This window comes from Ctenopharyngodon idella, chromosome 23, assembly GCF_019924925.1.
Source record: "Ctenopharyngodon idella isolate HZGC_01 chromosome 23, HZGC01, whole genome shotgun sequence".
Classification (NCBI taxonomy): domain Eukaryota; kingdom Metazoa; phylum Chordata; class Actinopteri; order Cypriniformes; family Xenocyprididae; genus Ctenopharyngodon; species Ctenopharyngodon idella.
This window is the reverse complement of record NC_067242.1, coordinates 23,156,568-23,173,606: the sequence shown is the minus strand read 5'-3', so window position 1 is coordinate 23,173,606 and position 17,039 is coordinate 23,156,568. Positions and strand designations below refer to the sequence as shown.

Below are 17,039 nucleotides of genomic sequence, written 5' to 3'. Positions count from 1 at the left end.
GAACTTCTTTACTTGCAAGATTGACAATATTAGAGAGAAAATTACAACCATGCAACCGTCTACTACAGTATCGCATCAGACAGTGCACTGTAGTGTCCCTGAGGAAAAATTACATTCATTCATTGCTATAGGAGAGGAAGAATTGTCTAAACTTGTTAAATCATCAAAATCAATAACATGTATGTTAGACCCTATATTGACTAAGCTTTGGAAAGAGATGCTTCCAGAGGTCATAGATCCTTTTAATTCATCTTTGTCACAAGGATATGTACCGAAAACTTTTAAGCTGGCTATTATTAAACCTCTTATTTTAAAAAAACACAACTTGACCCTAGAGAATTAGTCAATTACAGGATGATCTCGAATCTACCTTTTCTGTCAAAAATACTAGAAAAGGCAGTATCATCACAACTATGTTCCTTTTTAGAAAGAAATGGTATGGATTTCCAGTCAGGATTTAGACCATACCATAGTACTGAGACTACTCTCATTAGAGTTACAAATTATTTGTTCTTATCATCAGATCGTGGTTGTATCTATATTAGTGTTACTAGATCTTGGCATTAGTGGAATTGCATTGACATGGTTCAAATTAGAGTTGTCAAAAGTACCGACTTCGGTACTGAAATTTTAAAAATGTGACGCTTTGAGCACTGTTGAACGGATTCGTAAACACCTCTGAATGGCCATTGTTTTCACGTCTCATCGGATATGTCTGTGATTGGCTTCAATGATTAATGCTGTAAAAACATTGTAAATAGTCATCAATGATGCTTTTCACCAAGCGCTTACAGAGAAACACACGGGAGCGTTTAAAAGCAGGCGTCAATCACGGACCAGTCCGCTGACAGACGCCTACTTTCAAACAGTCCCGCTCCCAAAACACTTTCCAATTCAAACACTTCCGTGTGCTTTCAAGCGCTGCCATGCGTTGATCATTGTAGCCAATCACAGACATTTCCAATGAGCGCGTAAACACAATGGCCAATCAGCAGTGTTTACGAATCCACTCAACAGCAGTCAAAGCGTCACATTTTTAAAATTTCAGTACGGATTGGTACCGAAGTCAGTACTTTTAACAACTCTAGTTCAAATCATACTTATCTGACCGTTATCAGTTTGTAGCAGTAAACGAAGAGATGTCATACCTGTCACAAGTTCAGTGAGGGGTACTGTAAGGCTCAGTACTAGGACCGCTGCTTTTCACTATGTACATGCTACCCTTGGGATATATCGTTAGGAAGCATGGCATTCATTTTCCCTGTTATGCTGATGATACTCAGCTTTATATTTCACCATGCCCTGACGAAATCTACCAATTCACAAAATTAATGGAATGCATAGCTGGTATAAAAATAACTGGATGACTAGTAATTTCCTACTAAATTCAGAAAAAAATAGATTCTAATTATTGGACCAAAAACCTCTGCACGTAATAACCTAGAATATTGTCTAACACTTGATGGCTGCTCTGTTAAGTCTTCGTCATCAGTTAGGAAACTGAGTGTGCTCTTTGATACCAATCTTTCATTTGAAAGCCACATTTGTAGCATCTGTAAAACCACATTCTTCCATCTTAAAAATATATCTAAACTACAACATATGCTCTCAATGACAAATGTGGAGCAGTTAGTTCATGCATTCATGACCTCAAGGTTAGATTATTGTCATGCTCTACTGGGTGGTTGCCCTACATGCTTAATAAATAAATTACTGCTGGTCCAAAACGCAGCAGCTAGAGTTCTTACTAGAACCAGAAAGTATGACCATATTAGCCCGGTTCTGTCAACACTGCATTGGCTCCCTATTAAACATTGTATAGATTTTAAAATCTTGCTAATTACTTACAAAGAACTAAATGGTTTAGCTCCCCAGTACTTGAGCGAGCTCTTAACACATAGTCCAATATGTCTATTGCGATCTCAGCATTCTGGCCAGTTGATAATACCTAGAATATCAAAATCAACCAGAGGTGGTAGATCCTTTTCCTATTTGGCACCTAAACTCTGGAACAGTCTTTCTAGCATTGTTCGGGAAGCAGAAACACACTGTCAGTTTAAATCTAGTCTAAAAACGCATCTCTTTAACCTGGCATACACATAACACATTATCAATTTATATTTTCACATCCGTTAAAAACAACTGTTAGGCTGCATAAATTAGGTCAGCCAGAAAGGGGACACTTCCTATAACATCCGATGTACTTATTACATCATAAGAAGGAATGGCATCTACGCTAATATTAGTCTCTCTGTTTATCCCAAGGTTTACCGTAGTCAGCCGGATACAGGCCGTATCGAGATCAGATGGAGGTCCTGCGCCTAGACACGACCACAGCGCATCCCTGAAGTGTCAGCAGAGATTGTGTCAATTAGACTATCCCCTGTGAAGGCTTCATTGACATGACAGCCAGTGGCACAGATCCTCAACAAAACTGTTTCCATACCAGCATGATGAATCCGATCTTCAACCAGATGGAACTGGATTAAATATTTTGACTGTTCCAATCCCAATCTGACTTATGACCTGTAATGCTGCCAGAATCATAATCATGCACTGTTCGTTGTTGGCCAGAGGAGAACTGGCCTCCCGACTGAGCCTGGTTTCTCCCAAGGTTTTTTCATCCATTTTTGTCACCTGATGGAGTTTGAGTTCCTTGCCGCTGTTGCCTCTGGCTTGCTTAGTAGGGGACACTTGATATTCAACAATGTTTTTGATCTGCCTGCATTGACACCATTGTATGTGAGAATTGACCTTTATTAAGAGCGTTACGTATTTGTTCAGTAAAGAGTAGTAATGCCGACATGGTAGATCGCTTAGCGCGGAAACCGTGTTGACAGTCGCTGAGCCAGTTATTAATTTCTAGATAAGAAATTAACTGGTTATACAAGGTTTTTTCAAGCAACTTTGACATTGCTGTGAGTATTGCTATAGGTCTATAATTTGAAACAAGAGTAGAATCATCAGATTTAAAAATTGGAGTGATTTGTGCTCTTTTCCAATCAGTAGGAAAGCTCGAAAGCCTGATGCAAAGATTAATTAAATGCTGAAAAAGAGGTATAAGGCTATCAGCATGAGTCAATCATCATTAATTTTCGTAAGGGTTGTGTTGTTGTCTGCCCTAGCTCCTTCTAAACCTAAACGATGTGAATATTTGTCTGCAATAGATAATAATGATGGTGTCCTTTATACAGTATTTTGAGTGATGACAGTAATGGGGTGCTACTGCTAACAGTTGCTAGAAGTTTAATGCTTAACTAAGTAAACAAAGACAAAAATACAATAGCCTATTTACAGATGAAAATTATCTGCACTTGAAGTCCTGAACAGGTCAGTAGTTTTGCCTCTCTGCTCCACCTGGGCGCTTTCACTCCATTCTCAAGTCTCTTGCATTGATTACGGAGCGCAAGAGCCGAATCTCATTGCCAGTCAAGATTTACCGAGTCATGATTTATTAGACATTTATCAAATGGCAAACCACCAAATACAGTGCATCCGGAAAGTATTCACAGCGCTTCACTTTTTCCACATTTTGTTATGTTATAGCCTTATTCCAAAATGGATTAAATTCATTATTTCCCTCAAAATTCTACAAACAATACTCCATAATGAAAACGTGAAAGAAGATTGTTTGAAATCTTTTCAAATTTAGAAAAAAAAAAAAAAAAAAAAAACATGTGCATAGGTATTCACAGCCTTTGCTCAATACTTTGTTGAAGTACCTTTGGCACCAATTACAGCCTCAAGTCTTTTTGAGTATGATGCTATAAGCTTGGCACACCTACTTTTGGGCAGTTTCTCCCATTCTTTTTTGCAGGACCTCTCAAACTCCATCAGGTTGGATGGGGAGCGTCGGTGCACAGCCATTTTCAGATCTCTCCAGAGATGTTCAATCGGGTTCAAATCTGGGCTCTGGCCGGGCCACTCAAGGACATTCACAGAGTTGTCCTGAAGCCAGTCCTTTGTTATCTTTGCTGTGTCCTGTGTCCTGTCGCCCCAGTCTAAGGTCCAGAGCGCTCAAGAGAAGATTTTCATCAAGGATGTCTCTGTACATTGCTGCATTCATCTTTCCCTCGATCCTGACTAGTCTCCCAGTTCATACCGCTGAAAAGCATCCCCACAGCATGATGCTGCCACCACCATGCTTCACTGTAGGGATGGTATTGGCCAGGTGATGAGCGGTGCCTGGTTTCCTCCAGACATGACGCTTACTATTCAGGCCAAAGAGTTCAATATTTGTTTCATCAGAACAGAGAATTTTGTTTCTCATGGTCTGAGAGTCCTTCAGGTGCCTTTTGGCAAACTCCAGGTGGGCTGTCATGAGCCTTTTACTGAGGAGTGGCTTCCGTCTGGTCACTCTACCATACAGGCCTGATTGGGGGAGTGCTGCAGAGATGGTTGTTCTTCTGGAAGGTTCTCCTCTCTCCACAGAGAAATGCTGGAGCTCTGTCAGAGTGACCATCGGGTTCTTGGTCACCTCCCTGACTAAGGCCCTTCTCCCCCCATAGCTCAGTTTGGCCAGGCGGCCCGCTCTAGGAAGAGTCCTGGTGGTTCCAAACTTCTTTCATTTACAGATGATGGAGGCCATTGTGCTTATTGGGATCTTCAATGCTGCAGAATTTTTTATGTACCCTTCCCCAGATCTGTGCCTCGATACAATCCTGTCTCTGAGGTCTACAGACAATTCCTTGGACTTCATGGCTTGGTTTGTGCTCTGACATGCACTGTTATCTGTGGGACCTTATATAGACAGGTGTGTGCCTTTCCAAATCATTTCCAATCAACTGAATTTACCACATGTGACTCCAATCAAGTTGTAGAAACATCTCAAGGATGAGCAGTGGAAACAGGATGCACCTGAGCTCAATTTTGAGTGTCATGGCAAAGGCTGTGAATACTTATGTACATGTGATTTTTTTCATTTTTTATTTTTAATATATTTGCAAAGATTTCAAACAAACTTCTTTCACATTGTCATAATGGGGTATTGTTTGTAGAATTTTGAGGAAAATAATTAATTTAATCTCTTTTGGAATAAGGCTGTAACATAACAAAACATGGAAAAAGTGAAGCGCTGTGAATATTTTCTGGATGCACTGTACAGATTAAAACGAAAGTAATGGACGTCGCTAGCTTGTAATATTTGAATCTAAATCGCTGTTACAACGCATTTGCATTTGCAGCGCTAGCTTGTTAACTTGTTAACAGTCTCTCGCGCGCTCCTTTTTCAACGCGTTCTTCAAACAGCTGTGGTAAGTCGGATCAGTCTACAAACACGGTGAGTCATGTCATCCTCTCCCAGCATTGCTACCTGTTCCATTTGCCACATGTTTACCATAGCTCTCTCTGTCAGCGACGAGGGATTTACATGTCTTAAATGTAGGGAAATAGTCAGGCTGACAGAGAGAATCTCAGAATTAGAGACACGCATCCAAACTTTAATCGAGGATAGTAAGAATGCAAGGGCTTCAGATACTGTTTTGGATGCGACTATCTTAGTGAACTCTGTACATTGTTCGGTTCCGGCTGTAGAGCCCGCGCAGCAGGGCACTTGGGTAACGGTGAGGCGGCCTAGCCGCGGAAAACACCACTCTTCCGTTCCAATAAGAACATCAAACAGGTTCTCCCCACTCAGTGATACACCCACTGAGAATCCTATTGAAAGTGCCCTAGTTATTGGCGATTCTATTACACGGAACGTGAAAATAGAGACACCAGCCACCATAGTCACATGTTTGCCGGGAGCCAGAGCACCTGACATCAAAGCAAATTTAAAAGTGCTGGCTAATGCTAATCGTAAATACTCTAAGATTATTATTCACGTCGGCACTAATGATGTTCGACTTCGCCAGTCGGAGATCACTAAAATTAACATTAAAGAGGTGTGTGAACTCGCAAGTACAATGTCAGGAAAAGTAATTTGCTCTGGCCCCCTTCCTGTTCGTCGGAGTGATGAGATAGTTAGCAGATTATCATCACTCAATGGCTGGCTGTCTAAGTGGTGTCCGCAAAATAATATAGGTTTCATAGACAATTGGAAAAGTTTTTGGGGCAGACCTGACCTGTTAAAAAGAGATGGTATTCATCCCTCCCGGGATGGTGCTGCTCTTCTCTCTAGTAATATGGCACATAGTCTTAGAACTGAAACATGACAAACTGGGGCCCAGGTCAGAAAGCAGACAGACTGGCTAAACCGACCGTCTGCTAGCTGCCTCACGTTACAGAAGTCAGAAAATTCAGATAACTCTCAACACATAGAAACTCTTACACCTAGATATTTTCAAATAGAGACTGTGTCTGTACCCCGAATTAGTAAAAACAAAAAACTTCCAAACACATTTAATGGTGAAAATTTAATTGATGTTCAACACATAAAAAATAAAGATAATAATGCTAAACAAATGATAAAACTCGGGTTGTTAAATATTAGATCCCTTTCTTCAAAATCACTTATTGTTAATGTTATTATCAAAGATAATAATCTAGATGTGCTGTGTTTGACAGAAACTTGGCTAAAACCGGACGATTACATTACTTTAAATGAGTCTAGTCCTCAAGGTTATGATTATCGACACAATGCCCGTCAGAAAGGCAAAGGGGGAGGTGTTGCTGTAATCTATAGTAATATTTACAGTATTAGTCAAAAGTCTTTCAAATATAATTCCTTCGAAACTATGGTACTTTATGTAACATTATGTAAGCTGACATTTGTGCTGGCTACTGTATACAGGCCACCAGGACACAATACAGACTTTATCAAAGAATTTGCTGACTTTCTATCAGAGTTAGTACTAGCTGCAGATAAAGTCCTTGTTGTTGGTGATTTTAATATTCATGTAGATAATAAAAAAGACGCATTAGGATTGGCATTTGCAGATATTCTAAACTCTATTGGTGTTAGACAACATGTGTCAGGACCCACTCATTGTCGTAATCATACTTTAGATCTAATATTGTCACATGGAATCGATATTGATGCTGTTGAAATTCTGCAGCAGAGTGACGACATCTCAGATCATTATCTAGTCTCGTGTATACTACATTTAGTCAAGGCGGCTAAACTGCCTCCATGCCATAAATATGGTAGAACCATCACTTCTACCACTAAAGATTGCTTTATAAATAATCTTCCTGATCATTTTCATCGCCTTAGCATACCAGACAGCTTAGAAGACCTCGATGTTGCAACAGAAACTATTGCCTCTGTCTTTTCCAGCACATTAGACTCAGTTGCTCCTTTGCGTTTAAAAAAGATTAAGGAAATTAATCCAATGCCATGGTACAATGAGCACACTCGGGCCCTAAAGTTAGCAGCCAGAAAAATGGAGCGCAGCTGGAAGAAATCAAAACTAGAAGTATTTCGTTTTTCGTGGAGAGAGAGAATGATTGAGTACAGAAAGGCCTTAAAATCTGCTAGATCTGCCTATTTTTCAAAACTCTTAGAAGAAAATAAACACAACCCTAGGTATTTATTTGATACAGTGGCTAAATTAACAAGAAATAAAGCTTCAACTTCTGATGTTTCCAAAGAGCACAGCAGTAATGACTTTATGAACTTCTTTACTTGCAAGATTGATAATATTAGAGAAAAAATAATAACCATGCAACCGTCTACTACAGTATCGTGTCAGATAGTGCATTGTAGTGTCCCTGAGGAAAAATTCAATTCATTTACTGCTTTAGGAGAGGAAGAATTGTCTAAACTTGTTAAATCATCAAAATCAACAACATGTATGTTAGACCCTATACCGACTAAGCTATTGAAAGAAATGCTTCCAGAGGTCATAGACCCTCTTCTCAATATCGTCAATTCATCTTTATCATTAGGATACGTACCAAAAACTTTTAAGCTGGCTATTATTAAACCTCTTATTAAAAAACCACAACTTGATCCTAGAGAATTAGTCAATTACAGGCCGATCTCAAATCTCACTTTTCTGTCAAAAATACTAGAAAAGGCAGTATCATCACAGCTATGTTCCTTTTTAGAAAGAAATGGTATCTGTGAGGATTTCCAGTCAGGATTTAGACCGTACCATAGTACTGAGACTGCTCTCATTAGAGTTACTAATGATTTGCTCTTATCATCAGATCGTGGTTGTATCTCTCTATTAGTGTTACTGGATCTTAGTGCAGCATTTGACACTATTGATCACAATATTCTTTTAAATAGACTCGAAAATTATGTTGGCATTAGTGGAATTGCATTGTCATGGTTCAAATCATACTTATCTGACCGTTATCAGTTTGTAGTAGTAAACGAAGACATGTCATATCGATCACAAGTTCAATATGGAGTACCACAAGGCTCAGTACTAGGACCGTTGCTGTTCACTCTGTACATGCTACCCTTGGGAGATATCATTAGGAAGCATGGCGTTAGTTTTCACTGTTACGCTGATGATACTCAGCTCTATATTTCTTCGCGCCCTGACGAAACTTACCAATTCACAAAATTAATGGAATGCATAGCTGATATAAAAAAATTGGATGACCAGTAATTTCCTACTACTAGATTCTAATTTTTGGACCAAAAACTTCTTCACGTAATAACCTAGAATATTGTCTAACACTTGATGGCTGCTCTGTTAAGTCTTCGTCGTCAGTTAGGAACCTGGGTGTGCTCTTTGATACCAATCTTTCATTTGAAGGCCATGTTACTAGCATCTGTAAAACCGCATTCTTCCATCTTAAAAATATATCTAAACTACGACATATGCTATCACTGAAAAATGCAGAACAGTTAGTTCATGCGTTCATGACCTCAAGGCTAGATTACTGTAATGCTCTACTGGGTGGTTGTTCTGCTCGCCTGATAAATAAACTACAGCTCGTACAAAATGCAGCAGCTAGAGTTCTTACTAGAACCAGGAAGTATGACCATATTAGCCCAGTTCTGTCAACACTGCATTGGCTTCCTGTTAAACATCGTATAGATTTTAAAATCTTGCTAATTACTTACAAAGCACTAAATGGTTTAGCTCCCCAGTACCTTAGCGAGCTCCTAATTCATTATAGTCCTTCACGTCTATTGCGATCTCAGAATTCAGGCCAGCTGATAATACCTAGAATATCAAAATCAACTGCAGGTGGTAGATCCTTCTCCTATTTGGCACCTAAACTCTGGAACAATCTTCCTAGCATTGTTCGGGAAGCAGACACACTCTGTCAGTTTAAATCTAGACTAAAAACGCATCTCTTTAACCTGGCATACACGTAACACATTACCAATTTATATTTTCAAATCCGTTAAAGGATTATTAGGCTGCATAAATTAGGTCAGCCGGAACCGGGAACACTTCCGATAACACCTGATGTACTCGTTACATCAGAAGAAGAATGGCATCTACGCTAATATTAGTCTTTCTGTTTATCCCGAGGTTCACCGTAGTCAACCGGATCCGGGCCGTATCCAGGTGAGACCAAGGACCTGCACCTTGACACGACCACAACGCAGCCCTGACGTATCAGCAGAGATTGAGTCAACTAGATCATCCACTGTGAGGGCCTCATCGACACGACAGCCACGACACAGTTCCTCAACAACCGTCCATACCGGCGTGATGAATACGATCCTAAATTGGATGGAACTGAAATAAATACTTTTAATGTTGCGATCCTATTGGACTTACGATAGCAACCTGAATTGTATCAAAGCACTGTTGGCCAGAGGAGAACTGGCACCCCGACTAAGCCTGGTTTCTCCCAAGGTTTTTTTCTCCATTTTAACACCAATTTGCCACTTGTCTGCCACCTAATGTCACCTGATGGAGTTTGGGTTCCTTGCTGCTGTCGCCTCTGGCTTGCTTAGTTGGGGACACTTGACTTGACATTTGATTTCAACAGTGCTTTGATCTGCCTGCATTGACACTATTCTTTAAGAGCTGCTGCGCAGCCAAACAATGTACCAGTTATCAATGTAAAGCTGCTTTGACACAATCTACATTGTAAAAAGCGCTATATAAATAAAGGTGACTTGACAAGGTGACTAATGAGCCTGGTTTGAAAATGTAATAAGTAGAAAGTACAGCTATTTGTGAAAAAATGTAAGGAGTGAAAGGAAAAAGTTGTTAGAATAATAAATAGTGAAGTAAAGTACTGATACCTGAAAAATCTACTTAAGTACAATAATGAAGTATTTGTAATTTGTTACTTTCCATCTCTGGGTCACACCCACACAGTGCAGGCTATTCATATGGTAATCATCCATGTGAGCCAAGCGAACACGCCCCATCACATTGATAAACGAAGCATGAAGCTTCATCAGGTTATTCTGCTTTTCTTCGAGCTTGGCAGAGAAATCCAGAAAATCACATTAAACCACAATAAACCCAAAGTAATGTATTCTACCCAGCTGGGATTTTAGTTTGTTCGTTGGCGCGCTATGTTGGAGCTCTTTGTAATTTGACAGCACACTGAGTACTCACAGATCCAGAGAAAACGCGATTCCAGAAATCGTTACCGATCCCAAATCAGGAAGCACAAAGGAGAGAACAGCAGAAAACTGGATGCATCCAGCGACGATGATGAACATGTCCAGACGAACTCCTCCATCCACGCACGAATCCCGATTTGCCACGGCAACACACAGCAGCTTTGATCTCTTCTTCCGATCACTCCGTCATCAGTGCACACTTCTCAGACACTTTCGATCAACTTTTTTTTTTTTTTTTTATAGTTCAATCGGCTTTTCAAAAACAAAGTTAAATCCCTTTCCGAACTCAATCTTTTGGATACTCAGTTCTTACAGACTTTTAACTGTTAAAATCGTTAAGCTCAGTCGGAAAATAATCTTCTTCAAAGTTTATAGCACACCAAGGGCAAACAAGTGTCTCTGTCTCTTGCAATAGAGTTTTATCTCTTTTTTGTTACTAATCCTCACTCAACTCTCTACCGACGACATCAGGCTGGATTATATTTCCCGTTCTTCTGACCCCGCCCCTCGAACTCGAGGGGTCACCATGAGAGCACCTCATTTGTTAAACAGATTTCCAATAAAATACAAAAACGCTTTCTGTCATTTTCCCCTAAATTTCAACAGCATTAAAACTTTGTAAACTAACAAAATATGAATTACTTTGCAAATAACTTTAAAAAAAAATGTAAACTCCCATAAAGATCTTTAATAAAAAATAATACCTTAAATTTAGAAGGGCTCTACATAAGCGTGAATTTACCTTAGAAGATCACGATCTGATGTGCGGCCTTGATTCAGCAGAGGATATCATTTCTGATGAGTAAGTGATTCATTCTTACATTAGTTAGTTTGTTATGTGAAATTGAGTGAAACATTGACATAAAATATAGGCAACATTTTATTGTATCTAATGTCCTATAACACAGTGATGTTTTGCTCTATAATATATTATGATATAAAAGTATTAAGTGTTTACTCGGTAATATAAATGTTACAGTCTAAGAATATTTAGACTACTGTTTACTATGAAATACTGTTTGTGGATGTCAGATTAAATTTATATGTTTATAAATAATAATTTAGTTTCTAAAATATAAAATGTACGTTTTGTACTGTATGATAATACATACAAAGCATGTTTGCCTCTATGGCTGCAAAAATCATGTTTTTGTTATGAGTGGGCAACATTAGTATTAGTGATTGCTAATGCAATAATACATTTGCTCCTGGTGTCAGCATGCTCACAGTGCCTTTTTTCTGGGACCAGATACCACTGAAGAGTCCTGCAGACTCAAACTTTCACATGAGTCTCTTCAAACCATTTTTCTATGACAGCGCTACCAAAATCGGCAAGCTGCTCAACTACATTGGACTGATATTTTACATCAGGGATGGGCAACTTCGGTCCTGGAGGGCCGCTGTTCTGCAGAGTTTAGCGCCAACCCTGATAAAATTTCACCTGCCCATAGCTTTCTAGTAATCATGAAGACATTGATTAGCTTGTTCAGGTGTGTTTGATTAGGGTTGTAGCTAAATGCTGTACGACAATGGCCTACCAGGACCGAAGTTGCCCATCCCTGTTCTACATGAACATGGTGAATCACTGACTACTGATGGTGGGGCAGTGCATGGCAAAAGAAGCAGCAAACACTTTGGAAATGCCAGGTATGTTTCACTTATTTTCACAGTTGATCAGGAAATGTTTTAGGAATGGTACAAAGGTGTGACAGTTCAAGCGTTTATGTTTAGATCAGTGTGCTCAATAATGTGCCTTTAACCTTCGTCATTTGTTATGCTGTGTTGTAAATAAACTACAAAAAAAAAAAAAAAATTCGTCAACAAGCTTTTATCCCCATGACGATGACAAGACAACACTAACTGACTTTATCAACATGCAAAAAAAGACAAGACTAAAATGTAGTTGAAAATTTACAAAAAAAAAAGAATACCAAAATCCTTTTTGTTGAAAAAAAAAAAAAGACTACAAACTTTGACAGACTGCTGTACAAGCCTCAACTACGAGCTTTCGTGTTTGCAGTTGCCAGATGTCAAGAACTTAAAATCACCCAATCAGAGCTTTTCTGCCCGGTATTTTACTTAATTTTGCAGTCTTGTGGGTGCTCTGCTTGTGATGTCAGACAATAAATTGGTGTGTTTGTTTCATGCTGATGGCGTTCTCCATAGCGTAAATATCAGATGCAGAGAGGAAGTTCCACTTCAAAAGGGAACTGTGTGTTTGTTTGTGTTCTCATTCACTTTCATGACAAGTGTGACTGATACACTGCAAACAGAGACAATGTATTTATAATTTCTGCTCACCTTCAGCAGAAATGGACTGCCGTGTTCTTTAAAACATTTGCAGTACATTCACGGCAGGGGGGACAGGCAGTCAGACCAAGTGTAAAAGCACCCTGGGTTTTAACTTTGCACTGTCAGCGAGTATTGATTATGGTCATGTTCGTTAATGACTGATTAATTATTAATTTTTTTTTTTATTGGCCTTTACTTTTTATTTGTTATTTTTTATAGCAATACTGGGGTTCACTTCAACATAACTGTTATGTGGTCAGTGCAAAGTGGTCATCTCCATTTGTGTTCCATGGAAAAAAATAAGATAGTTTTGAAGTGACAAGAGGGTGAACAAAACTTAAAACACATGCTTTAACTACCAGGATGAAGCTGGGGTTGTTGCGGTTATGTGGCCAGTGCAATGTGGACATCTCCAGTGGTTTGTGTTCCATGGAAGAAAATAAGAACTACAGCTTTGAAGCGTAGTTTGAGAGTAAACAAAACTTAAAACTTGTGCTTTAATTACCAGGATGAAGCTGGGGTTGTTTCGGTTCCTCCAACTGAAGGACGGGACACTGATCTCAGGGTAGAGTTTCTCATGCAGTACCTCACAGCCATTGTGCGTGTGGCCACTCAGAATGAGGCGTGGCTTGAACCACCACAAGAGCTGTTATTGGAGAAGATTGTCTGCTTTTAATATTCATATATTGTTCTTGGCTTATTCTGGTCAAGAACTTGCTGATATAGAATGTACATGATACTAAGTCCCTCAATTCAACAGAAATCTGAATATCTTTGAAAGAGGGGATACCATGAACCTCACAGACTTTGTCAATCATTTGTTTCGACATGGTTTGATACAAACCTTTGAACCCTGACTCCCAGATATTGCATAGATGTCAAACAATCAGATAAAATTTTTTATTTTAAAAAGCTTGTCAGAGGGTAAATGGACATGCCATCTGAGGCTGAGAGTACAGCACCCCTCGATTAAAAGTAGCTGATTTGGGGTGTGTTTCCCAAAATTATTGTTAGCCAACTATGGTTGCAAGTTCCGTTGAATTGTGTTGGTAACGACAGAACTTGCGACCATAGTTGTCTTTGGAAAATGCACCCCTGGTGGTTAACGTCACGTGTCACCATATCCGGCTCACTGACCAAGTTCTACATGGTCATGAATGTTCTAATTATGACCAACAAAGTGTAGACACAGTAAATAAGATATTCATTGTGCAGTGTAGTCTGCTTCTTTAAGTATAACTATTTTTGCAATTGACAGCAAAGCATTTTTTGCTGTATATATTCCATTAACAATTTCATTAAAAGTTTTGTTTTTCATGCTGCTAAGAAGACCAACAGCTATGTATACTACAAAGTTTTCTTATTTAATTATGGACTTGAGACTGATATAGTCTTCACCAAGCAAGCCCAGCATAACACTATATTGGTCTGAAAGAGATACAGAGAGCCACAGCTAGCTATGGTGAGAAAGTAATGTAAATGTAGCGCATTACTTTCCATAAAAAAGTTTTTTGGGGGGAGTAACAACATATTGTAACATTACTTTTAAAAATAACTCTCCCAACACTGTTTGTGTTTGTGTTTACTGAGCATCTTGTTTTTACCTTTTTGGAGGCACTCTTAGATATAACATCATAGCGCTCCCGAAACAGCTGGTACCGTTCATCCAGAGGGGCTGCGTCTACATCTGTACACATGGCATCACTCACTCTATACAGAGGGTAATGCTAGGAAACATCAATACCATTATTACAGTGAAGAAAATAATACTGCAATTTCTAAAGAAATGCATTCATTAGAAATAACATAAAATACTACACCTTACTACAACTACATGTGAATAATAAAAATTATTTTAGTTATCATGATATATACAGAAAAACACACACAATCTCACCTGTAGTAGAACAGGTGCTGTTGGGGCAAAATTCTCTGTGTGCTTGCACTGGCCATCATGCTGTGCACCCTAACAGAGTACAAAGAGTTAAATGTACACAAGAACAACCACAATAGAATCAATGTGCATCACAACATTAAACTGTAAAGAAAGAAATATATTTGAATTAGAAAAAACAAAACAAAAAAAAACAGCACTAATATTATTAATAATAATAAATATAGCCATATGCAGCAATCATCAGGGTCCACAATTGAAATGTATCTTTTTTTTTTTTTTTTTAAACATACAGGTCGTATTCACAAAAAAATTGTAAGGCTAAAAGTTGATCCTAATGTGGAAATTTAAGAGCAACTCTTAAAAATAGGGGTGTGTCGCTCTTAATTTTAGGACTTGTACATTTTTCTTCAAATAGTAATTCACAAAGCAATTTAAAGCTGAATGTAGCTCCTAAACCTAGGACAGCTTCAGTCCTCACAAGGGCTTCTGAATCCCTAAGAGAAACTCAAACGATCCAAAGCACGGCTGCTGTTGTCAATCTGTGTCACAACCAAGCAAATAAAGTGGAATATTATAATGACATTGACCTTTTAAAAAGGTCATCACAAAGGTATTTTAAGTGTAGTTTGCCTTTCTTGGTCTTTATTACAAGTGAGGCTCCTGCACATCCCTCCTCGCACCACCGGAGGGAGCCGTCACCTGAATATTGACTGTTTTCAATTCGGACTTCATTTCCCAGAGGCCCTCATTCCTGGGACTGATTGCACGCACCTGCACCACATGACACACTCACACTTCATAAGCAGCACACACACGTTGCGAAGTCTTGATTTGCCCCGGTGATCATTTCTGAGCGTTTATTGTGGATTGTTATACCTGTGTTTGACTGGACTGTTCCTCGTGTTTGATTCTTTGCTGCCTGCCCTGACTTTTGCCTGTTCCTGGATTCTGTACGTTTGCTGCCTGCCCTGATCTCTGCCTGTCTTTGGACTATGTTTGTTTGCCGCCTGCCCTGATCCCAGCCTGTCCCTGTTTACGCCTCTGCCTAATCCTTGCCATTGTTGTGTTTGCTTATCAATAAAACCGCAAATGGATCATCACTCTGCTGAATTGTCATTACAGAAGACTTTGCCAAACAGCGATCCAGCAGCCATTATGCATCTAACAACGGAGTTATCTGCTTAAGCCAACCAGCTCGCGATACACCAACACCAGCTTAATCGGCTGAGTTCTCTTACTGAGGAACTCGTCAAGACGCTGCAGGGCCTTCGTTTAACACCCACCAAGGCCGCCGCTGCTCAAGCACCCACCCCAGTAAGTCAGGCAGTCACTCCCGCCTTGTCAGTGAACCCGCAGCTCGCGTTCCCCGAGAAGTTTGACGGCATACCTGTTTAATACGCGGACCTGGCGGTAGCAAAAGCATCAGAATTACCTCCTCATCGTTTCAGTGACTGTGCCATCGACTTATTACCCGGTACCACTGCTCCCAAAGGTCGTACAAAAGACGGTAGTCTCAGACCCTGCATTGACTATCGTGGTCTTAACAACATAACCATTAAGTTTCGATACCCCTTACCATTGGTACCCACAGCCCTCGAACAACTGAGACAGGCCAGGTATTTCACCAAACTGGATTTTCGCTGTGCTTGATTCGCATCAGAGAGGGTGACGAATGGAAAACTGCATTCTCCACGTCCACCAGCCACTACTAAACCCTGGTTATGCCGTTCGGATTGGCTAACAGTCCCTCTGTGTTCCAGTCATTTGTCAACGATGTCTTCCGCGACATGCTCAATCAATGGGTCATTGTATATATCAACAACATTCTAATCTACTCAAACACTCTCGACGAACACATTCAGCATGTGAGATCCGTCCTCCAGCGTCTGATCAAGCATCGACTCTACGCAAAAGCTGAGAAATGCGAGTTCCACTGTACATCCACATCATTCTTAGGATATATCATCAGCCATGAGGGAGTAGCTATGGACGAGGGCAAGGTAAAGGCAGTCTTGGAATGGCCCCAGCCACACACATTAAAGGAGCTACAGCGTTTCCTGGGGTTCGCCAATTTCTACAGGCGGTTTATCAGAAACTTCAGTGGAATTGCTGCTCCCCTAACTGCTATGACCAAACGCTCATCCTCTCGCCTCATCTGGTAACCTGATGCTCTACAGGCAATTCAGAATCTCAAGGCTCGATTTACATCTGCTCCAATTCTCCACCATCCAGACCCAGGTCTCCCGTTCACCGTGGAGGTTGACGCTTCAAGCACTGGTATCGGGGCGGTACTTTCACAACGTCACGGGACCCCTGCCAAAATGTTTCCTTGTGCATTCTATTCACGAAAGTTGTCGTCTGCCGAACGGAACTACGATGTGGGCAATCGTGAACTGCTTGCCATGAAGGCTGCAT

At 40.0% G+C, this 17,039-nt stretch overlaps 1 protein-coding gene and 1 long non-coding RNA gene across 7 annotated transcripts in view; both read right to left on the bottom strand.

Annotated features, from left to right (window-relative positions):
- Positions 1-17,039, bottom strand: part of LOC127506353 (uncharacterized) — a 253,846-nt gene that overhangs the window by 82,528 nt on the left and 154,279 nt on the right. The window lies entirely within an intron of this gene.
- mppe1 (metallophosphoesterase 1) overlaps positions 1-17,039 on the bottom strand; it is a 157,818-nt gene that overhangs the window by 82,528 nt on the left and 58,251 nt on the right. For 5 of the 6 annotated variants that reach the window (XM_051882739.1, XM_051882738.1, XM_051882737.1 and 2 more), the window contains 3 exons: positions 14,625-14,693; positions 14,332-14,454; positions 13,233-13,373 (listed from right to left, as the gene is read on the bottom strand). In XM_051882739.1, the coding sequence (XP_051738699.1) occupies positions 13,233-13,373; positions 14,332-14,454; positions 14,625-14,693 (333 nt within the window). Of the gene's footprint in view, positions 1-10,970; positions 11,231-13,232; positions 13,374-14,331; positions 14,455-14,624; positions 14,694-17,039 lie in introns of those variants that run through there. The other variant, XM_051882742.1, reaches the window with a different exon arrangement.